General features: G+C 35.8%; 1 protein-coding gene across 5 annotated transcripts in view; it reads left to right on the forward strand.

The window, feature by feature from the left end:
- Nucleotides 1–19,018, forward strand: part of FAF1 (Fas associated factor 1) — a 486,729-nt gene that overhangs the window by 413,587 nt on the left and 54,124 nt on the right. For all 5 annotated transcript variants that reach the window (XM_048220345.2, XM_048220346.2, XM_057310649.1 and 2 more), the window contains 2 exons: nucleotides 14,829–14,909; nucleotides 15,944–16,021. In XM_048220345.2, the coding sequence (XP_048076302.1) occupies nucleotides 14,829–14,909; nucleotides 15,944–16,021 (159 nt within the window). The remainder of the gene's footprint in view (nucleotides 1–14,828; nucleotides 14,910–15,943; nucleotides 16,022–19,018) is intronic.

Below are 19,018 nucleotides of genomic sequence, written 5' to 3' on the forward strand. Positions count from 1 at the left end.
TGAAGTTATACATCTAGTTATTAGAAGGAAGAGAATTGATATTATTAGGGTGATGGTGATGATGATTATTAGGATAACATTTATCAAATGCCCACTGCAGTCTCGGGTGATATATATTCATCATTTTATTTCATCCTCTCCATAATCTAGCTTATGGGAGGTATTTCTCCCATTTTAGAGATACCATTGATCAGTAATGAGAGAGGTCAAGGAGCTTACCCAAGGACATAGAAATTTAAGTGGCAAACCTAGAATTCAAACCAACTCTGTGTTTTAAGCCTATGACCTTTTTCCTTGTACTATTCTGCCATCAGGATGGAGTGAGGACTACAATCCAAGTTGTTTGGTTGGAAAATGAATGTCTTGGCTGCAGTACATTATGAAGCCAATGCTATCAGGCAGCACTTCTTTTGAATGCCAATTTTACACATCTTTTCAAGCAGTGCTTTCATCATTTATACTGCAGGTGCAGAAAAATAAAAATACTCCTCTCTCTTTTTCCCCTTTGTTGTTATCTAGTTCTTGGCTCTGTTGCTATCAAGACAACAGCTCATCTAACTTCCCTCTGTCATTTTGATTGTTGGAGGTTTTTAAGGCAACATTCACATAACAAAATTAACCATTTTATTTTATTTTTTTTACTTTTTTAAAAGTTTTATTTATTCAAGTAAGCTCTAAACTCAACATGGGATTCAAACTCACGACCCTGAGATCAAGAGTCACATGCTCTACTGACTGAGCCAGCCAGGTGCCCCAAAATCAACCACTTTAAAGTGTACAATTCAGTGGCGTTTTGTACATTCACAGTGTTGTGCAGCCTCCATCTAGGTCGGAAACATTTTCATTACTCCAAAAGCTCCTGGCAGCCACCATTCTGCTTTCTGTCTCTATGGACTCACCTATTCTAGATATTTCATACAAATGGAATCACACAGTATCTGATTTTTTTTATCTGGCTTCTTTCACTTAGAATCTTCCACACTGTAGCATATGTCAGTACTTAAGTTTTTTTTATGGCTGAATCATATTTCATTGTATGGATATGCCACACTTTGTTTATCCACTCATCTGCTGATGGACATTTGGACTGCTATCTTTCCCTTCCTCTCATCGCTCCCCTTTTTAAATAATAGCCATCCTAGTGGATGTGAGGTAGTATCTCATTATGGTTTTGATTTGAATTTCGCTAATGACTAATGATGCTGAGCATCTTTTCATGTGCTTCTGGCCATTTGTATATATTCTTTGGAGAAATGTCTAATTCTGATACTTTAAAAATAGGAGATACTGTTTAAAAATCTTATTTTGTAAACAAGATTGTCAGAGTATTCTATGGCCTAAGAAATTTTCAAAAATAGGATCTTAAATATCTGAACTCCAGTTCTATTCCAATTAAATCATAAGATGAAAGTTAAAATAAATAAATAAAAAAAGCCTTCATCTCCCAAACATTGAGAAAGAAATTGAGGCACATTCTTACATCTTTCTGGTGCCTAATGAATTAGTCCCCTTAGAATAATATAATTACTAAATTCTCTGCTTTCTTGGTTCTCATACTAACCAGGTACTTACTTAGAAAATAAAATGACCAGTTTGGTTTTAGTGGCAGGTTATGAAAACTTGGCTTTAAATTATTATATATTTGAATTATATATATTGAATTATTTTACTTTTTGAGATCACTGAATCTACAAAATTGCCAGGGACTGGCTTATCTGTTTTGGTGACTCAAAGGAATCAGTTAATTATCCTCCCAGTTCAATTCAGTCTACATTTGTTGAATAACTGCTCTGTGCCAGGTACTGTGCCCAGTCATCAGCATGAAGAGTCCCCTGAAAAGAAACTTGTCATTCATACAGATTATGTTACAGAGGGTAGTCCTGGAATGATCTAGCACCCTACACAAGAGGACCGTTTTCCTCAGTAGAGCTATATTTCTTACTCCTATCCTTGCCTATTATCATTTCTTTCAAGGCTTCTAACCATCTTTTTTTTTTTTTTTAAGATTTTATTTATTTGACAGAGAAAGAGAGACAGCAAGAGAGGGAATACAAGCTGGGGAAGTGGGAGAGGGAGAAGCAGGCTTCCGCCGAACAGGGAGCCCGATGTGGGGCTCGATCCCAGGACCCTGGGATCATGACCTGAGCTAAAGGTGGATGCTTAATGACTGAGCCACCCAGGCGCCCCTCTAATTATCTTTTAAATCTCAGAACCCACGACAGAGGTAATAGTAACTAATGGAAACAAAAGGAAAGTATAACAAGAGCATTTAGCTTGCAAAGACTGTTGACGCTTCTGAGATCCATGATAGTTTCTAGAGCAGGTACCTTTGCTCCCTTTCCCTTTCTTTCTTCTTAAATATGTGATCGCCTCCTTTCTTCCTTCCTTCCCTCAATATACATGAGGATGAAATCAAATAATACACAAACTAATTAGAAAAGTGCCTGGCATACAGTAAGCATTCACTAAACATTAACTACTATTATTATCCACCAAGTGCCAACTTGGTGATGTTAATGTATGCTGGAAAAATTCAGAGATTAATAAAACAGTATCCTTGCCCTCTAAATTCTCAGTCTAATGCGAGAGACAAATATGTAAATGTATAAGTGTAATACTATTGAATACTATGTGAATAGAAAACAGAAGTGAAGCCATTCTACCCAGATGTGGGGGTGGAGGGAGTACCTGTGTCTGCCTGGACACTTAAGGTGGGCCTGAAAGACAAGTGTGATTTTGCGCAAAGAAGAAGAGTATTCCAGGCCAAGGATAAAGGATGTAAAAAGGCAGGGAGGCATGCAAAAGCCTGGTCTATTCAGAGTTCTGTATGGCTAGAACATAGGATATGTGGAGGAGAAGTAGACAATGAAGCTGATAAAGTATGTGAGGGCAGCTGTGCTAAGAATTTGGGTTTTATCCTGAAGGCATGGGGAAGTCATTGGAAGTTAGAAAAGAAGAGTGTTGTAATGTGATTTTGATTTTAGAAAGGTAATTATTTTACTGACACTATACTTTCAACAATAGAAATTTGATAACAGCAGTATATAACTACAGAATCTCCATTAAAATAAGAACAAAAATCCCTTGTCCCTTTTACATGAAGTTAAAAACATTCTTTAATGTAAGGACTAGTGTAACATCATTCTCTTTCCCACAGTACCTGGCCCAGTTTATATTTATAGTAGATGTTCAACAGAGTCGTCTGAAACTAAGCCAAGATAGCAAGTGGTTCACAACAAAAAAAATTCTATACCCAAGCCTCTAAGACAGGTGATTTGTTCAAATGTGTCTAGAGTTAGAAAGTATTCCTCCACTTTTTTTGGAAACCTAAGTATACAATTCTCTTGCATTCTTATATTTAGTCGAATTATTTTTATCAATAATTTGAAATAAGCGGCTGTAAGACTTTTGACTTTAAATCTTTAATGTCAGAGCTAGGTTATGGCTTCTGATTTTTTGTACTGAACAATTTAGTTACTCTTTCCATCTGACCTTTCCATCAACTGTAAACCTCATTAGAGTTTTATTCCGTACTTACTAGAAGTTTAAAAAGCTGAAATCAACATTTATGATGATTTAAACGCGTCAGCAAGCTTTTTCTGTGAAGGGTCAGGTAATAAATATTTTTAGCTTTAGGGGCCATAGACTCTCTGTCACAACTACTCAACTGTGCTATTGTAGCACAAAAGGAATCATACATAATACATCATGGCTATGCTCCAGTAGAACTTTTATTTTCAGGACCAGGCCGTGGGCCAGTTTTGGCCCTAAGACTGTATTTGTTCACCTATGATTAAAAATAAGCTTTCTCTTCCTGTCTTATCTATCTCCTTTCAGGAAGGAATCTTAACTAGAGAAGTAGCAACCAAATGTAATAGATTCTATTAGGGACCATTACATCATTTCCATTACACACACACACACACACACACACACACACACACACCCCAAAAAAGTCTCCAGAGCATTTAGCTGGACTTTCCATGTAATGGGGCTACTATATGGGAGAGGAGATACATTTTTCTCTCTCTGTTACCTTACTCAGTGTATGCTTTCAATGGACGTGTTCCTATGTGAGCAATCTACATGACCACTTGGGAACCTATTGTGGGTCTTGTCTCTCAAACTTCTGTCTGGCTGCTAATGGATTGTCCTCATCCTAGTAGTATTTAAGCATTCTTCTCTACCTGTGTATATGAACTTCTCCCATTTATGGCTTTCCTGCAAGCAAAAAAAAAATCCCAACTACTTGTCACTTAAACAATGTTAGATATGTTACTTTTAAGCAAAAAGATTCTTGCTTTCTTTAAGATGCCCTGCTCAGAAAACTGGTATGTTTTCTTAAACAGCGTTTTTCAGAATTAAATGTGCATAGGAATCACCTGGAGATCTTATTAAAATTTATGTTCTGCTTTCGTCAATCTGGGATGGGGCCCAAAATTCTTCATTTCTGACAGGCTTCCAGTTTTTTTAAGTGCTGCTTGTCATCGAATCACATTTTGATTGGCAAGGTTTTAACTACTACTTCTGTTACTACAGCCCAGTCATTCAAGGTCTTATCATTGGATTAGCAGAATCAAGAATCAGAACTGGTGTTTTTCAGGTGAGGTGGCATTCAAAGCTCTACACCGTAGCTATGGGGACTTAACCAAGTGATATGTTTATTCAGCTTAGTAGTTTCTAACTAGAGGTTACCATTCGAAATGGTCCTTACCCATTCAGTATTATCTCATACTAGGAAATGCAAAAACATTATCTCTTTGAGTATTGCTCCCTTCTCTGTATTGCCGTCTTCTAGAATTCCTAGCAGATGCGTATTAGACACTCTGATTATATCCTCTGTGTCTCTTAATTTCTCTATCATATTTTATTTCTCTGTATCTCTCTGTATTGCTCACATTACTTCCACTTCATTAATTCTCTCTTCACCCATGTCTAAGCTGCTGTTTAATCCATCCATTAATTTTTTAGTGTTATTAATCATTTATTTTCTAAAGCTATATTGAACCTGTAAAAAGTATACAGCCTGAAAGTTCCTCACATATTTATACTCACGAAACTTACTACAATCAAAATAGTGAACCTATTCATATCCATCACTCTCAAAAGTTTCCTCATATACCTTTGCAGTCACTTCCTCCTGCATCTACCTGCCAACCTTTCAAGTCCCATGCAACCACTGATCTTTCTGTTACTATAGATTTGTTTGCATCTTCTCAAATTTTATAAAAAACTGTATCATTCAGTATATACTCTTTGGTGTATTATTTGAGATTCATCCATGTTGTCTCATGTATCAATAATTCATTCCATTTAATTGGTAATAATCCACTATGTGGATATACAGAAATTTTACTGGTTTTTTTAGTTCTAATAATTTTTTAATATAAATAGAATTTACATAACATAGTTAATTACTATAATGTGCGTCACTCAGTGTATTCACAGTGTTGTGCAATGACCATCCAGCAATATTAACAATGCTACCTTTCAGAATAATTTAACAATTGCATTTTAAAATCTTGCATAAATGCCTTTTTTAAGACAAGTTCTTAAACAGCAAAATAGCTTAAATACACTATATTTTTCTTTGATTATCTCATGTCTTTCACACACACATACACACACACGCACACAGAATGCTTGAATATTCACCCATACTAAATAGCAATATTCCAACAGACCTAAATGCTTCATTCATTGTTAGCTATCCTGGATCCTAAAATAGGCTGCTAACATATAGGACAAGTCTTCCCCCCCAGTAGCCACTGAGTAATATGATGGCTATTTGTGCTTACAAGGTAACTGCCTCCCACTCTCTTTAATCCTATGATGAGGAATCATTATATTATGACAGAGGTTCCAGTTCCTGTCTGCTCTGAACAAGCAATGGTTCTTTCAGTAGTGTTTGTATTTTTTCACATTTTTGTACCCATTCACCCATTGACAGACATTTGGATTATTTCCTAGTTTGGGACTATTACAAGTAAAGCTTTATTACAAATAAAGCTGCTATGAATAGCTATATACAAGTTTTTATATATGCTCTCATTTGTCTTGGGTAACCAAGAATGACTAGATTATATAGTAAATATATGCTCAATTTTTTAAGACACTGCTGAAGTGTTTTCCAAAGTGATTGCACCATTTTACACTCATATCATGAGTGCATGAGCAAGAGTTCCAGTGCTGTACATCCTTGTTAACCCTAGGAATGGTTAATCTTTTTAAATTTAAGACATTCTAATAGGTATATAGTAGTGCCTCATTGTAGTTTTATTTGCATTTTCCTAGTGAATAATGAAATCAAGCTGCTTTTCATGTGCTTCCTTGCTGTTCATATGTCTTTATTTTTGCCCACTTTTTAAATTGGATCATTTGTTATTTTTGCATTTGAGTTCTTTATATGTTCTAGATACAAGTTCTTCTTTATTTGATAAGTAATTTGCAAAGATTTTTCTACCAGTTTGTGGCTTAATTTTCATTATCATTTTCAACTTTCTTTAGGAGAGCAGTTTTTAATTTTGATGAAGTCCAGTTTAGATTTTTTTTTTAATCTATCCTGCTTTTGGGTCATATCTAAGAAATATTTGCCTAATTCAAGGTCACTATTTTTTCCTATATTTCTCCCAAAAGTATTATAACTTAAGATTCTATACTAAGGTCTATGATCCGTTTGAGTTAAATGTTATTAATAGTATGAAGTATGGATTCAAGTTCTTTTTGAGGGAGTGGGGGTGGAGGGAGACATGAATATCCAGTAGTTCTGCCACTATTTGTTGCAAAGACTATCCTTTCCATTGAACTGCCTTTGCATCTTTGTCAAGAATCAGTTGATCAAATATGCATAGGTCTCTATCTGGACTCCATTCTATTCCAGTGGTTATTTTTGTCTATCTTAATACGACTACCACACACAATTACTTTAGCTTTATAATAAGTCTTGAAATCAAGTAGTGTAAGTCCTCTAACTCTCTTCCTCTTCTCATAGTTGTTTTGGCTTATTCTAGGTCCTGTGCGTTGCCATATGAATTTTATAATCGGTTAATCAATTTCTACCAAAAAAAAAAATACTGCCAGTATTTCTATTAGAATTGCATTTGTTTAGGACTAATTTCTCTCAGCAGTATTTTGTAATTTTCAGTGTACACCTTTTTGTCAAATTTATCCCTAAGTACTTCACATATTTTATGCTGTTATAAGTGGTATTTTTAAAATTGTATATTCTAATATTTGCTAGCGTATAGAAATGCAGTTGCTTGTTGTATATCAATTTATATCCTGCAACCTTACCAAAATCACTTAAATTATCCATATCTCTAATCATTTTATTTGTGATAAAGAGAGTTGTACATCTTCCTTTTAATTTTCGATGTCTTTTATTTCCTTTTCTTGCCTTAGACTTGAAAATCAATCGATGTGATTCACCGTATGATTATCTCAATGGATGTAGAAAAAGCATTAGGCAAAAAGCTAATCCATTCCTGATTGAAACCTTCAGTAACATAGAAATAGAGTAGAACCTGATAAAGAACATCTATTAAAAAAAAAAAAAACCCTACAAGCTAATACTTTATTTATTGGTGAAAGACTGAATGTTTTTTTGCTAAAATCAGGAAAAAAGGCAGGGATGTCTGTTCATATCACTTCTATTCACCATTAAATTAGAGGTCTAGCCAGTCTAATAAGCAGTAACTCTCCATTCTGCTCCCTTCAATTCCTGTTAATCTCTGATTTACTTTGTTTCTATGAGTCTGCCTACTCTAAGTAACTCATGTAAGTGTAAATATACAATATTTGTCTTTTTCTGTCTAAATTCTTTTACTTAGTGTAGTGTCTTTAAGGTTTATGCATGTTGTAGTACATACCAGAACTTCCTCTTATGGCTGAATAAAATTCCATTGTATCTATATACCACATTTTGTGTATCCATTCATCTGTTTATATAGACACTTAGGTGGCTAGTGTGAATAGTGCTGCTATAAACATAAACTTATTGGCCATTTATATATCTTCTTTTGAGAAATGTCTTTTCAAGTCCTTTGCCCATTTTTTAATTAGATTGTTCATTTTTGTGGTTGTTGTTAACTTGCAGGAGTTCTGGATATTAAACTCTTATCAGATATATGATTCACAAATATTTTCTTTCACTCTGAATTGCCTTTTCCCTCTCTTGGCAGTGTCTTTTGATGCACCAGAGTTTTTAATTTTGATGATGCCTAACATTTCTTTTTATAGCATACGCTTTCGTTGTCATACTAAAGAAATCATTGCCTAATCCAAGGTCATGAAGATTTTCACCTGTATTTTCTGTTTATTGTTTTAACTCTTAATTTTAGGTCTTTGATCCATTTTGAGTTGATTTTTTTATATGGTGTAAATTGAGGACCCAACTGCATTCTTTCATAGCTTTGCCAGTACCATTCATTGAAAAGACTGTCCTTCTCCTTTGAATGGTCTTGACGTGTTGTCAAAAATAAATTTATCATGTATGTGAGTTTATTTCTGGGCTCTCTATTCTATTCCATTGTTCTAAATATCTGTCCTTCTGCCAGTACTATAATGGTTATTATTTTTTTTGAAGTATAATTAACTTGCATTGTTATATTAGTTTTAGGTGTACAGTATAATGATTCAGTAATTCCATACATTACTCATTGTTCATCATAGTAAGTATATTCTTAATCCCCTTTTCTATTTCACCCATCTTACCTACCTATGTCCCCATTAGGAAACGGTTTGTTCTCTGTACTTAAGTCTGTTTTTTTTTGTTTCTTTTTTTTTTGTCTCTTGCTTGTTTGTTTGTTTTGGGTTTTTTTATATGCGTGAAATCCTATGGTATTTTTCTTTTCTCTAACTTATTTCACTTAGCAGTATACCATCTAGGTCCATCCATATTGTTGCAGAAGGTAAGATCTCATTCTTTTGCATGACTGAGTAATATTCCATTGTATATAAGAATGGATAAATTACTACAATGTTTTTATTACTGTAGCTTTATAGTAAGTTTGGGAATCAGGAAATATGAGTCCTCCAACTTTGTTCTTTTTCAAGATTATTTTGGCTATTTGGGGTCCTTTGAGTTTCCATATGAATTTTAGAATGGATTCTTCTGTTTCTTTAAAACATGCCGTTGGTATACTCAGTTGTTTCTTTAAGAGATTTAAATAATAAGAAAAAATGTCTCTGAATTTATCCGCAAAGCTCCCATTTTTATTCTCCTTTGTGTAGTTCCTGATTCCCATCTGGCTGATATTATTTTTTTTCTACCTGAAGGACTTCCTTTAACTTCTACACATGCTGGTGATTAATTCTTTACCCTTTGTATATCTGAAAAAGTCTTTTTATTTCATCTTCAATTGAAAGGCATTTTTACTGAGTATAGAATTCTTAGTTGATACATTGTTTCTTTCAGTGCTTTAAAGATGTTGCTCCACTCTCTTATCACTTGCACTGTTTCTGAGAAGTCTGCTTTCATTCTTAATTTATTCCCCTGTACATATTATGTCTTTTCTCTGGTTTCAAGATTTTTCTTTCTATTATTAACTTCATGCAATTTGGTTATGATGTATCTGGATGTAGCTTTCTTCATGTTTCTTTCACCTGGTGTTCATTTCGATTATTAGATCTGTGGCTTTTTAGTTTTTATCAAATTCAGAACACTTTTGGCCATCATTTCTTAAAATAAGCTTTCTCTCCCTCTTCCCCTGCACCCTGTTCCCAGACTCCAATTACACTTACACTATACTGCCAAAAGTTTCCCCATAGATAACTTTTCGGTTCCCTCCCTTGCTTAGGTCCAAAATAAAATCTTCTGGTTTCAATTGGCTTCTGGGTTACCAAAGTGGATAATCTACCTTGTCAGATTCCATGTTACCTCCTCACTTACAGCTCTAATTTTTCGGTTTCCCCTTTATTTCTGGTACCCAGGTATTTCTCTTTCTTTGCTTCTTTCTTTCTCACATCCTGAGTAATACTTTTTAAACATCTTTGTTATATTTTGTCTATCTCTAAGTATTTATATTGAGAGAATTTCCAGTTATCTTGGTCCATACCTCTTCAGGGATACATATCAGGACCATTTCCCTACTTACCAGGTTTTACTTATCAGGACAAAGATTAAGGTGTGCATTCTGACCTGGGCGTTCAAGAAGAATAGATAAATACCATACATGTATATATGTATTTACATATTTGTGTATGTATTTGGTAAGTATTTGAAACAAGCCTAACCACTATAGTCTGCTTCAATTTGATAATTCAGAATTTTGCATTAGTCTTTTGGGTATTAACTGATGATTACTAATTTTAAACGCTACCAAGGAGCAACAGGTTACATCTAAATTCCATTTCTGGTTAAGCTACTCATTTAGGAACCATTGGACAACTCAAATATTTTCCTTATTATTAATGGGTTGTAGGAAAATCTGACTCAGTGGCTACTGTCTCAGGTAGAGAACTATACCAAGCCACCTACTGTGTCACAGTGGGAAAACAAACATAGGCTTTGGGGTGAGAAAGACCAGGTTGGAATTCTAGTTTTTGCACTTCTTAACAAGTCATTATAATACTCAGGATAAGAAATATGTGTAGATAAACATTACTAGTTTGAAAACTTAGAGGCTCCAGAACTTCAGGTATATACCTGTTGAGCACTGGTAATTCCATTCATTCATCTAACAGAAACATATTTAATGCTTGCCATATGTAGGATGGCACCCTAGTTGCCATAGGGAATAGAAAGACATATCAAATGGAGTCTTTTCCCTTGCGGAGCTTACAGCTCAGGTAGAGAACATGAGACAAATATATAAATGAGTGTAGCACAAAGCAGTATGAGAGCAGTGACAAGTATGCTATAAATGAAAGGCTCCAGTGGAGGCTATCACTTTGTTCTGAGCAATCCAGCTTCACATTTTGGTGTGATAAAGAGTATTTTGATGCCACATAGCCCAAGCCATAGCCCAAGCAGCACCCGAGACCTACTCCTGAACCTGATTATCCAGCTGTTCTACCTCCACACAACGTACATGTATTTCTAGTCTCTTTGTCTCATCTGCCCACTCAGATTTAGCAAAGGGAAACTCCACAAGGACTATATTTGTAAGATGCAGGAGAAGTTCCAAGAGGCACATCTATAGAATATGAGAACAAGTTTGTACATGAAATGTTAACCACAACACCCGGAATTTTCTTTTAAAAAACCTAATTGTATAGAATAATATGGGGGAGATGCCGAAGCAGTGTTCTTTAAATCCCCAGATTGGAGATGACAGTGAACAGGACCATTAGAGAAACAAATATAAAATCTACAAGACAGAAAAGAAGAAACGATAGCCATTCACAAGCAACTACCAAACACATAAGAAGCTCTGACCATAAATTTAGAAAAATTCATCCTGAGCCACATGCCTGAGCTAGCCCTTCTGTTTGTGATCGTCAGGGAGAGCTGTGAGCAAAGGAAAGAACATTGGATTGCAGCCGGGAGGGGAGAGGAAGCTGTCCGAAGACCCGGATTCAAGTCTAAGCTCTGCCACTTAATGGGTAGTCTTGAGGATAAATTCTTTATCCTCATATGATTGCAGTTTCTTCATCTATGTAGTAGCTCCTTTGTACATGTTGGTCTTTTATTTTTCTAAAAGTGTATGAAAAGCTGGTAGGATTTTTAAGGACAGAGATGACAGAGCAGGAACTATTCCGGGTAAAAAGAGAGTGACATTATTTAAGGAACAAAAGGAAAATAATGCAAAACTTGAACCTCAAACTCTTCACAATAAGTTAGTAGGCTCCATAAAATAATGATGAAGGTGATCCAAGCAGGACTATCTGTGTCTTCCCTTAGTAAACTATGGCCAGTCTCTGTATCCTCAGTGCTAGTGTGATGCCTTATATGAGAGGGGAAAGGAGGGGAAGGAAGGAAGGTAGGAAGCAAGTTAACTGGTTCAGGAAGTCCTCTCACAATAGGTGCCACATTTTGTGGCAGAGATCCCTGTATTTAATGGCCTTGCATATCTGCAACAGTCTGTTTTAAAACAGAGCTGTTTACTTAGAATGCTTTTATTATCAACTATATTTGTGTTCAAAGGGCTTCCAGCTGTGGTAGCTTTTAGAAAGTCCCTTTGTTGTGTGTACATAGTGTCATAACATGTCATTTCTGCCCAGCCAGTCGATTTCATTGACTCAGATGGGGCTGCTTTGTGGATGAGCTGCCTTCTTCCTCCTTAATTTTTACTGCAGACAATAAATATTTTATGCCTGGAAAGACAATTTATTTATTCAACAAATACTTATTAAACACCTCCCCCAAACTAGGCAATGTGTGAAACACTTGGAATATAGAGGTGTAGAATATAGACAAAGTCCCTGCCTTTATGAGCTTACAGTGTCATGGCTAAGTAAATTATTATGTGATAATTAATTAATAGCAATTGTGATAACTGTTTTAAAGGGAAGGTACAGAATGTTACAAGAGAAACCTAAACTAATTTGGAAGGGGTGGGGTCAAAAAGTAATGTAAAATTAAAATTTTAGATATCTTAAGTATTTCTCCCTTTGAAATATAGAAAGATAAGATTACTCCCATAGGTTATACTGATTGTATTAGGGATTTCTGAATTTGGAAAGATAGACTTGTCCACAGAGGCATAAAATCCTTAGAAATCCAATCCTTTAAGTAATGACTGAAAAGGGAGACGTTATTTATCCAAGAACATATAGCTTGCTACTAGCAGGGATTGGACTTAAACACAGATCTACTAATCCCCCCATTACCTCTCCTCAGTGACTTAAAAAATAAAGACATTATATATCAAATATAGATCAATGAACTATTGGCCAAATGGCCAAATGAACTATTAAGTGGCCACTGTGTACAAACTTGGATGTTGAGTGGGAGAAGGAATTCAGAATAATGAATTAAGCAAATGCTAATATAAATAGAAATGCACAAAATAGTATCAGGCTGATTGTATCTGGTCATAGTAAAACTTAATGTATATACCAAAGTGGGAAATACCCAGCTGGAATTAGTGAAAATATATTTAAAGGTATATGCTTCTGTTTCTCTAAAATATAAATACTAATGGCTTAGTACAAGTCTCCAAGTAGAAGTTTTTAAAACCCATTTTTATTCATATGTAATATTATATAACATGTAAATTATCCTTGAATGCTTTCCAGCCTGAGTGGTCTCTCACGTGGTTAAATATTGTTCCTGATATTGTATTCTACCATATAATTCACGTAGCATACTCTTTCATCATAGATACTACAGCAATTAGCTTTAGACCAACAGCTTACAATTCTTCCAGATTTTTTTATTTAAAAGATTGGGAATCATGGGACACCAGGGTGGCTCTGTCGTTAAGCGTCTGCCTTCGGCTCAGGGCGTGATCCCGGCGTTCTGGGATCGAGCCCATCAGGCTCCTCCACTGGGAGCCTGCTTCTTCCTCTCCCACTCCCCCTGCTTATGTTCCCTCTCTCGATGGCTATCTCTCTCTCTGTCAAATAAATAAAATCTTTAAAAAATAACAAAAATAAAAGATTGGGAATCAATGAAATTTTACTGTTTATACCAGAGATATTGGAATTAGATGAATAATTGAAATTAAAAGAGATTGAGACTTGAGGGAGAAGGCCAGTCTTGAATAGGTATCAGTGAGAGCACTTACGTGTATACTGAATTAGGGAGCCAAAAACTTAGAAAGTATTAAGTTAAACCATATGGAATTTCCATTTTTAGAGGTCTAAAACAGTCAAATATTGGTGACCTTATATGATTCGCTCAGCTATTACACAAAATGGCCCAAAAGAACCTGTATTCTAATGTCAACAGGTGTGGGTATTTATTAAATTTAAGTACATATATATTGGCTATACTTCAGAATTTAACAAATGAGAAATTCTGGTAGTTGAATGAACTTTTAATTTCATATGAAGTAACGATTTAAATGTAGGTATGGCACAATCACTTCAGAAGCTAAAAATGTTTTAAAAGATCTTCAACTTGGATAACTGCTAAGTCATCACACTTCATGAGTGTGAGCGTTGTGGGGAGTACTTAGTTCAATAACCAAGCTTTAGCCATTAAGCGTCTGCCTTCGGCTCAGGTCATGATCCCTGGGTCCTGCGATTGAGCCCCGCATCAGGCTCCCTGCTCGGCGGGAAGCCTGCTTCTCCCTCTCACGCTCCCCTTGTTTGTGTTCCCTCTCTCGCTGTCTTTCTCTGTCAAATAAATAAATAAAATCTTTAAAAAAATAAATAAATATCCAAGCTTTAGTGGTGTGATGTGGACTGTAGTCAACCAGGGTATCTTGCTTTCAGCCTCTTCTTATGCAGACCAGAGGCTTCCTTTCTAGTCCTTTGTTCTCTCCGTCCTTAGCCCCAGTAGTGACAGTCTCCCAAGTTTATCTCAAAAAAAAAAAAAAAAAACAGGAGAAAAGGGGATGGGAACTAATCATTGTGCAAATGAACTGTTGGGTGCTTTGCAAGACAGTTTATATCTTATTGCATTTAATTCTCACAACCACCCTATGAAACAAATACTATTTCTATTTTACAGTCGAAGAAACTGAGATCCAGAGAGGTTAAATAACTTTCCCAAGTTCACACGGTTTATAAGTGGTAGAGCTAGGCTCCAGAAATTTTATTTCACTATCTGCTGTGCTACTCTTCTTGTTTGTTAGCTAATTTCTAACCTATATACTGTAGAAGTGTCTTATTTCATTCTAATAAATTCACACAGGAGAAGACAAGGGAATTATCATTATTTTCTTCTATTAAAAAAGTAATATAATAAAACACATTTGAATCTTCTCCTTTCTTTTAAGGATGAACGCGAAGCCAGAGAAAATGTGAAGAGAGAGCAAGATGAGGCCTATCGCCTTTCACTTGAGGCTGACCGAGCAAAGGTAGGTTTGGGCACAGGACTTCTAAGATAAAGAACTCAATGCTACATAGTCTTTTATTATTTAAGTGCCAGTCCTTTTATCACTTTGATCCCTAAGAATGTTGGGTTTGCAATGGAGAAAGCTAGATTCAATTAACAGAATATAATTCTACCCTTGGTTCTTAAAGCATGGCTCATTTGACAACACAAAGTTTTTTAAGAATCATGAAATATGAAAACAAAAATGGGCCTAATATTTATTTTGCTTGTTTTTTTAATCAGTCTATGGTGAAAACCTAGCAATGTTTTAAAAGCTCTTCAGATGATTTCTACTGTGCAGTCAGGGTTGAGAACTTTGAGAACCACTGATTTATTTAATATTTCTTGAGTACCTGCTTCTTTACTGGGCATTGAAGGAGGAGGAAATGAATAAGCCGGAGTTTCTGCCCTCAAAAGAAGGCTCACAGTGTGGTGTAGAATATATTAACTCAAGAACACAGTTAGCTATAATACTTACACAAGGATCCTAAAAGTCATAAGGGAAGCCCTGAGTTCTGTGAGAGATTAGTGAACAGAAGTTTCAGTAGAAAGTCTGTTCCAGTTTTTTTGGAGAGCTAATAAGTGGGAATCTGTTGGAGAGGGTTTCATGAAAGAGGTTGTATATGTGTATGAATAGAGAAGAGGGGTAGGGGACAAGAGGTGGTGTATGCTAGCAGCAAGGAACCAGAAAGCCAGAATGCAGGCTAGAAGCTGATGTGACTAGAGCTTGATATTTGGGTACAGGAGAAATAGCAGAAGAGACCAGAAAGGAAGACCAGAGAAAGGTCTTCTGACAGATCTTGAACGACACACTACCCAGAGCTACCCAGGTGTCTGTGTGGGTACTCAGCTTGACCAGAGAGCTATGTTTTGTTGTTGCTCCCATTTCCATTCTTGTCCCAGAGAAAAACATTTCTATTATCACAGTGCTGGGAGTGAGCTCTTTTTTTTTTCCTTCTCCTTTTTAAGTAAACCAGTGTTTATTGAGTGCTGGCTCCCTTTCTCTTTTATTGACAGAGGGAGGCTCATGAGAGAGAGATGGCAGAACAGTTTCGTTTGGAGCAGATTCGCAAAGAGCAAGAAGAGGAACGTGAGGTAGGGCATAATTTCAAGTAACATTATTCAAAAGCTAGGTTTATTTCCACTACAGTTGATACTGAGGCTGTTAATATTTTTTATGACTTCTTTCCACTTTTTCCAGACTCATTTTACTATGGGAAACCTAACCTTTCCTTAAAAGAATCATTCCTGCTCTGTTGTGTGGAACTCTTAAAAAGCTTGACCTTGTACTAGATTCATGGTTTTCTGTTCTTTTCCTTTTCCCTTTTCTTGCATGACCAGTGCAAGAAATCCTCCTGGATTTCTCGCATCCTTCCTGGATATTGTTTCATCCCAAGAATACAAGGACTCTATTTTCTGCCCTGACCCAGTCTTCATTTTCCCCACCAAAAAACACTGTGAGTTACTTCTGTGACATCATGCACTGGGCCCTATATATGGGAAATCCATTTAGCATGGTTATTTTCCCCCCAAGTTCATGTCATGTTCATAACAATAGAGAATTTTTCATTCACTCATCTTGCAAATATTTTTGTAAATACTTAGTACATCCCAAAATCTGTTAGGGGGTAAGCATACAGATGTGGGTCGTCCCCACCAGGAATTCATAGTCTTGTAAAAATAGAATTACAAAACTATATGTAAAAGTTGTAATCGAGATTTGCCTAAAGTGCAATGGGAACAAAGAGAAGGGGTGTCATATAGCTTCCTTGGATGGTTTCACAAAAAAGGATTTTTTAGAACTTTTTCTAGACATGGGATTAATAGCAAGATTTACTTATAAAAAGAGAAAGCCATCTAACAAGTGATGGAAAGACCTGAAGGGCCCTAACTTGAGCTGAGGAAAACTCCATTAGTCATCATTTCTGGTCAGAGGAGGTCACCTCGTACTTATTCAATAAATGTTTTTTGAACAAGAACTATGCTAAGCACTGAAAGAGAAACAGAAGATAATAAAACAGTTTCTGCCTGCAAGAAGAGATTGCATCTTGTAGGGAAGATCCAACATGTCTACAAGTAACAGCATATCAAGGAAAAACTGTGCCAAGTAACATAGAAGTAAAAGCAAAATATTTAGAGAGTTCATCGGCAAAGTAAAATCTGTTAATCTTTGAGAAACAGACCACACTATAGAAGAAGTGATATTTAAGTCAGGTCTTGAAAGGTGTAATATTTCACAGTTCGGAAATCAAAGTTTATTCCCGTTCATACACATTACTGAGTGCCTATCTCATATGTACAAGATGCTGTGCCCGACAAACCCTAGTCTCTGTATACACTGAGGACTCTCAATAATGGAAGGTAGAAAATATTTTATTGAGCACCTTCTTTGTATCAAGTACTTTTCTAGCTGCTTTACGTACACTTACTCTTTGACCATTAAAACAAGCTACAAGGTTAGAGACTTTTCTTTATAAGTGAGAAAACTGAAGCTGATTGAGAAGTCACACATAGAAATGGAAAACCAGCTGAGATTCTCACCTAGGTCTTTGTGAGTCCAAAGCACATGCTCTTTCACTTAGTCCATTCCAGAACAAGGTCATATATCATTCTCTGTGTCTATAGGAATCATGTTTGCAGAGTTTCACAAAAGTTAAGAGACAGATTTGTCACTATGCTTTAGGCTATTTCAAGAAATATAGTTTAAAAATGTAGGACTTTTGTTCTTTCATGCTCTTTCACAGTGCATATGCTCTCCCTCAATAGTGTATCTTCAGCCATATACTTGATAAATGTCCAGTGTACACAATTAACTACATGCGCTGGATCTAGAGCTTGCTAGTACGTGTACTTTCTTCTGATGATTTATCTTTTTTACCCTGGGCTAAAATTTTTTCTCTTTCCCAATATAGAAGCCTGTCCTCTCATAGAAGACCCCATAAACATCCTTTTGCATACCTCAATATATATGTTCCAGCTGTAAACATGTGAGAGGGTGGGGCACAGAAGGAGGGAGAACGAGTAGTATTTTGCACTAGCTGTTATTATAGTTACCTGTTGATGTGCTGCAAAACAATCAAGTTCAGGTGGTGCTCCATATTCTACCCACACTCCCCCAGAGAGTCACAATTAAAGACTCTTATAAATCCCACCATTAAGAAACTATTTATCTTCTGTGTATCCTGATTTAATTAAGTCTTATCCAAACTTATTTGACCCTTTTTTTCATGGAGCACCAATTAATATATTTCAGCACACTCATTTACAACAAACAGTTCTTTGGGAAAGCTGATATTGTGCAACCTCTGAAGAACCTGAGACTCAGGAAGATTATATAGTTTGCCTATGGTCACCAAACTGGTTGGACACATCATCTGGACTAGAAGCCTGGTCACCTGACTTTTCACAGTAATACTGCCTCTCCTTCTAACCAGAAATCCTAACCCATATAATTACATTGAGAAACAAGATTGGTTTTATTATCTTAATTATCTCTAGTATTTCAAAATCCTTTGGAAGGATGAAGTATTGAGTAGTCAAGCACCTTGGTTACAGGGAAATTCCTTAGTGGTTGGTCTCATTTTGCTGTGTGGTAACTATTGTAGTGAAATCAGTAAATTTAGGAAGACATTTTGATCTGGTCCTTGACCATAAGGAAAAAGGCTTTAAAACTATTCTGAAGGAAAAACAAAGGACAAAAAAACTCCTTATTTTGCTAATTTATATATTTACTTGTTCTTTCCAAAATGAGTTTCAAGTAATTTACATGAAAATGTGCAATTCAGATGGATTAAAAAAGAAAGAAAAGATACAATAATCAGATAAAGGAAAATAAAATCAAAAGTAAGATTAACATTTTGACAACAGACAATTCAGCACACCCACCAAATGCATGTGATAGGATTCTGTACATTTGCTCAAGATGGACCATAAAATTTGTTCTATGCTTTTCTTGGGCTAAAATTATTTTTTGTAAGTTCCACTATCTGTAACAACAGATAAAGGCCAATCTCTCAAAAGGTGAGATTCTTAAGCACTGAGACCTTAGAGCAATGTTTCTTTCTTTTGGTTGGGTTCCCCTCCAAGAGGAAA

The sequence above is a fragment of the Ursus arctos genome, unplaced genomic scaffold, assembly GCF_023065955.2.
Source record: "Ursus arctos isolate Adak ecotype North America unplaced genomic scaffold, UrsArc2.0 scaffold_12, whole genome shotgun sequence".
Lineage (NCBI taxonomy): Eukaryota > Metazoa > Chordata > Mammalia > Carnivora > Ursidae > Ursus > Ursus arctos.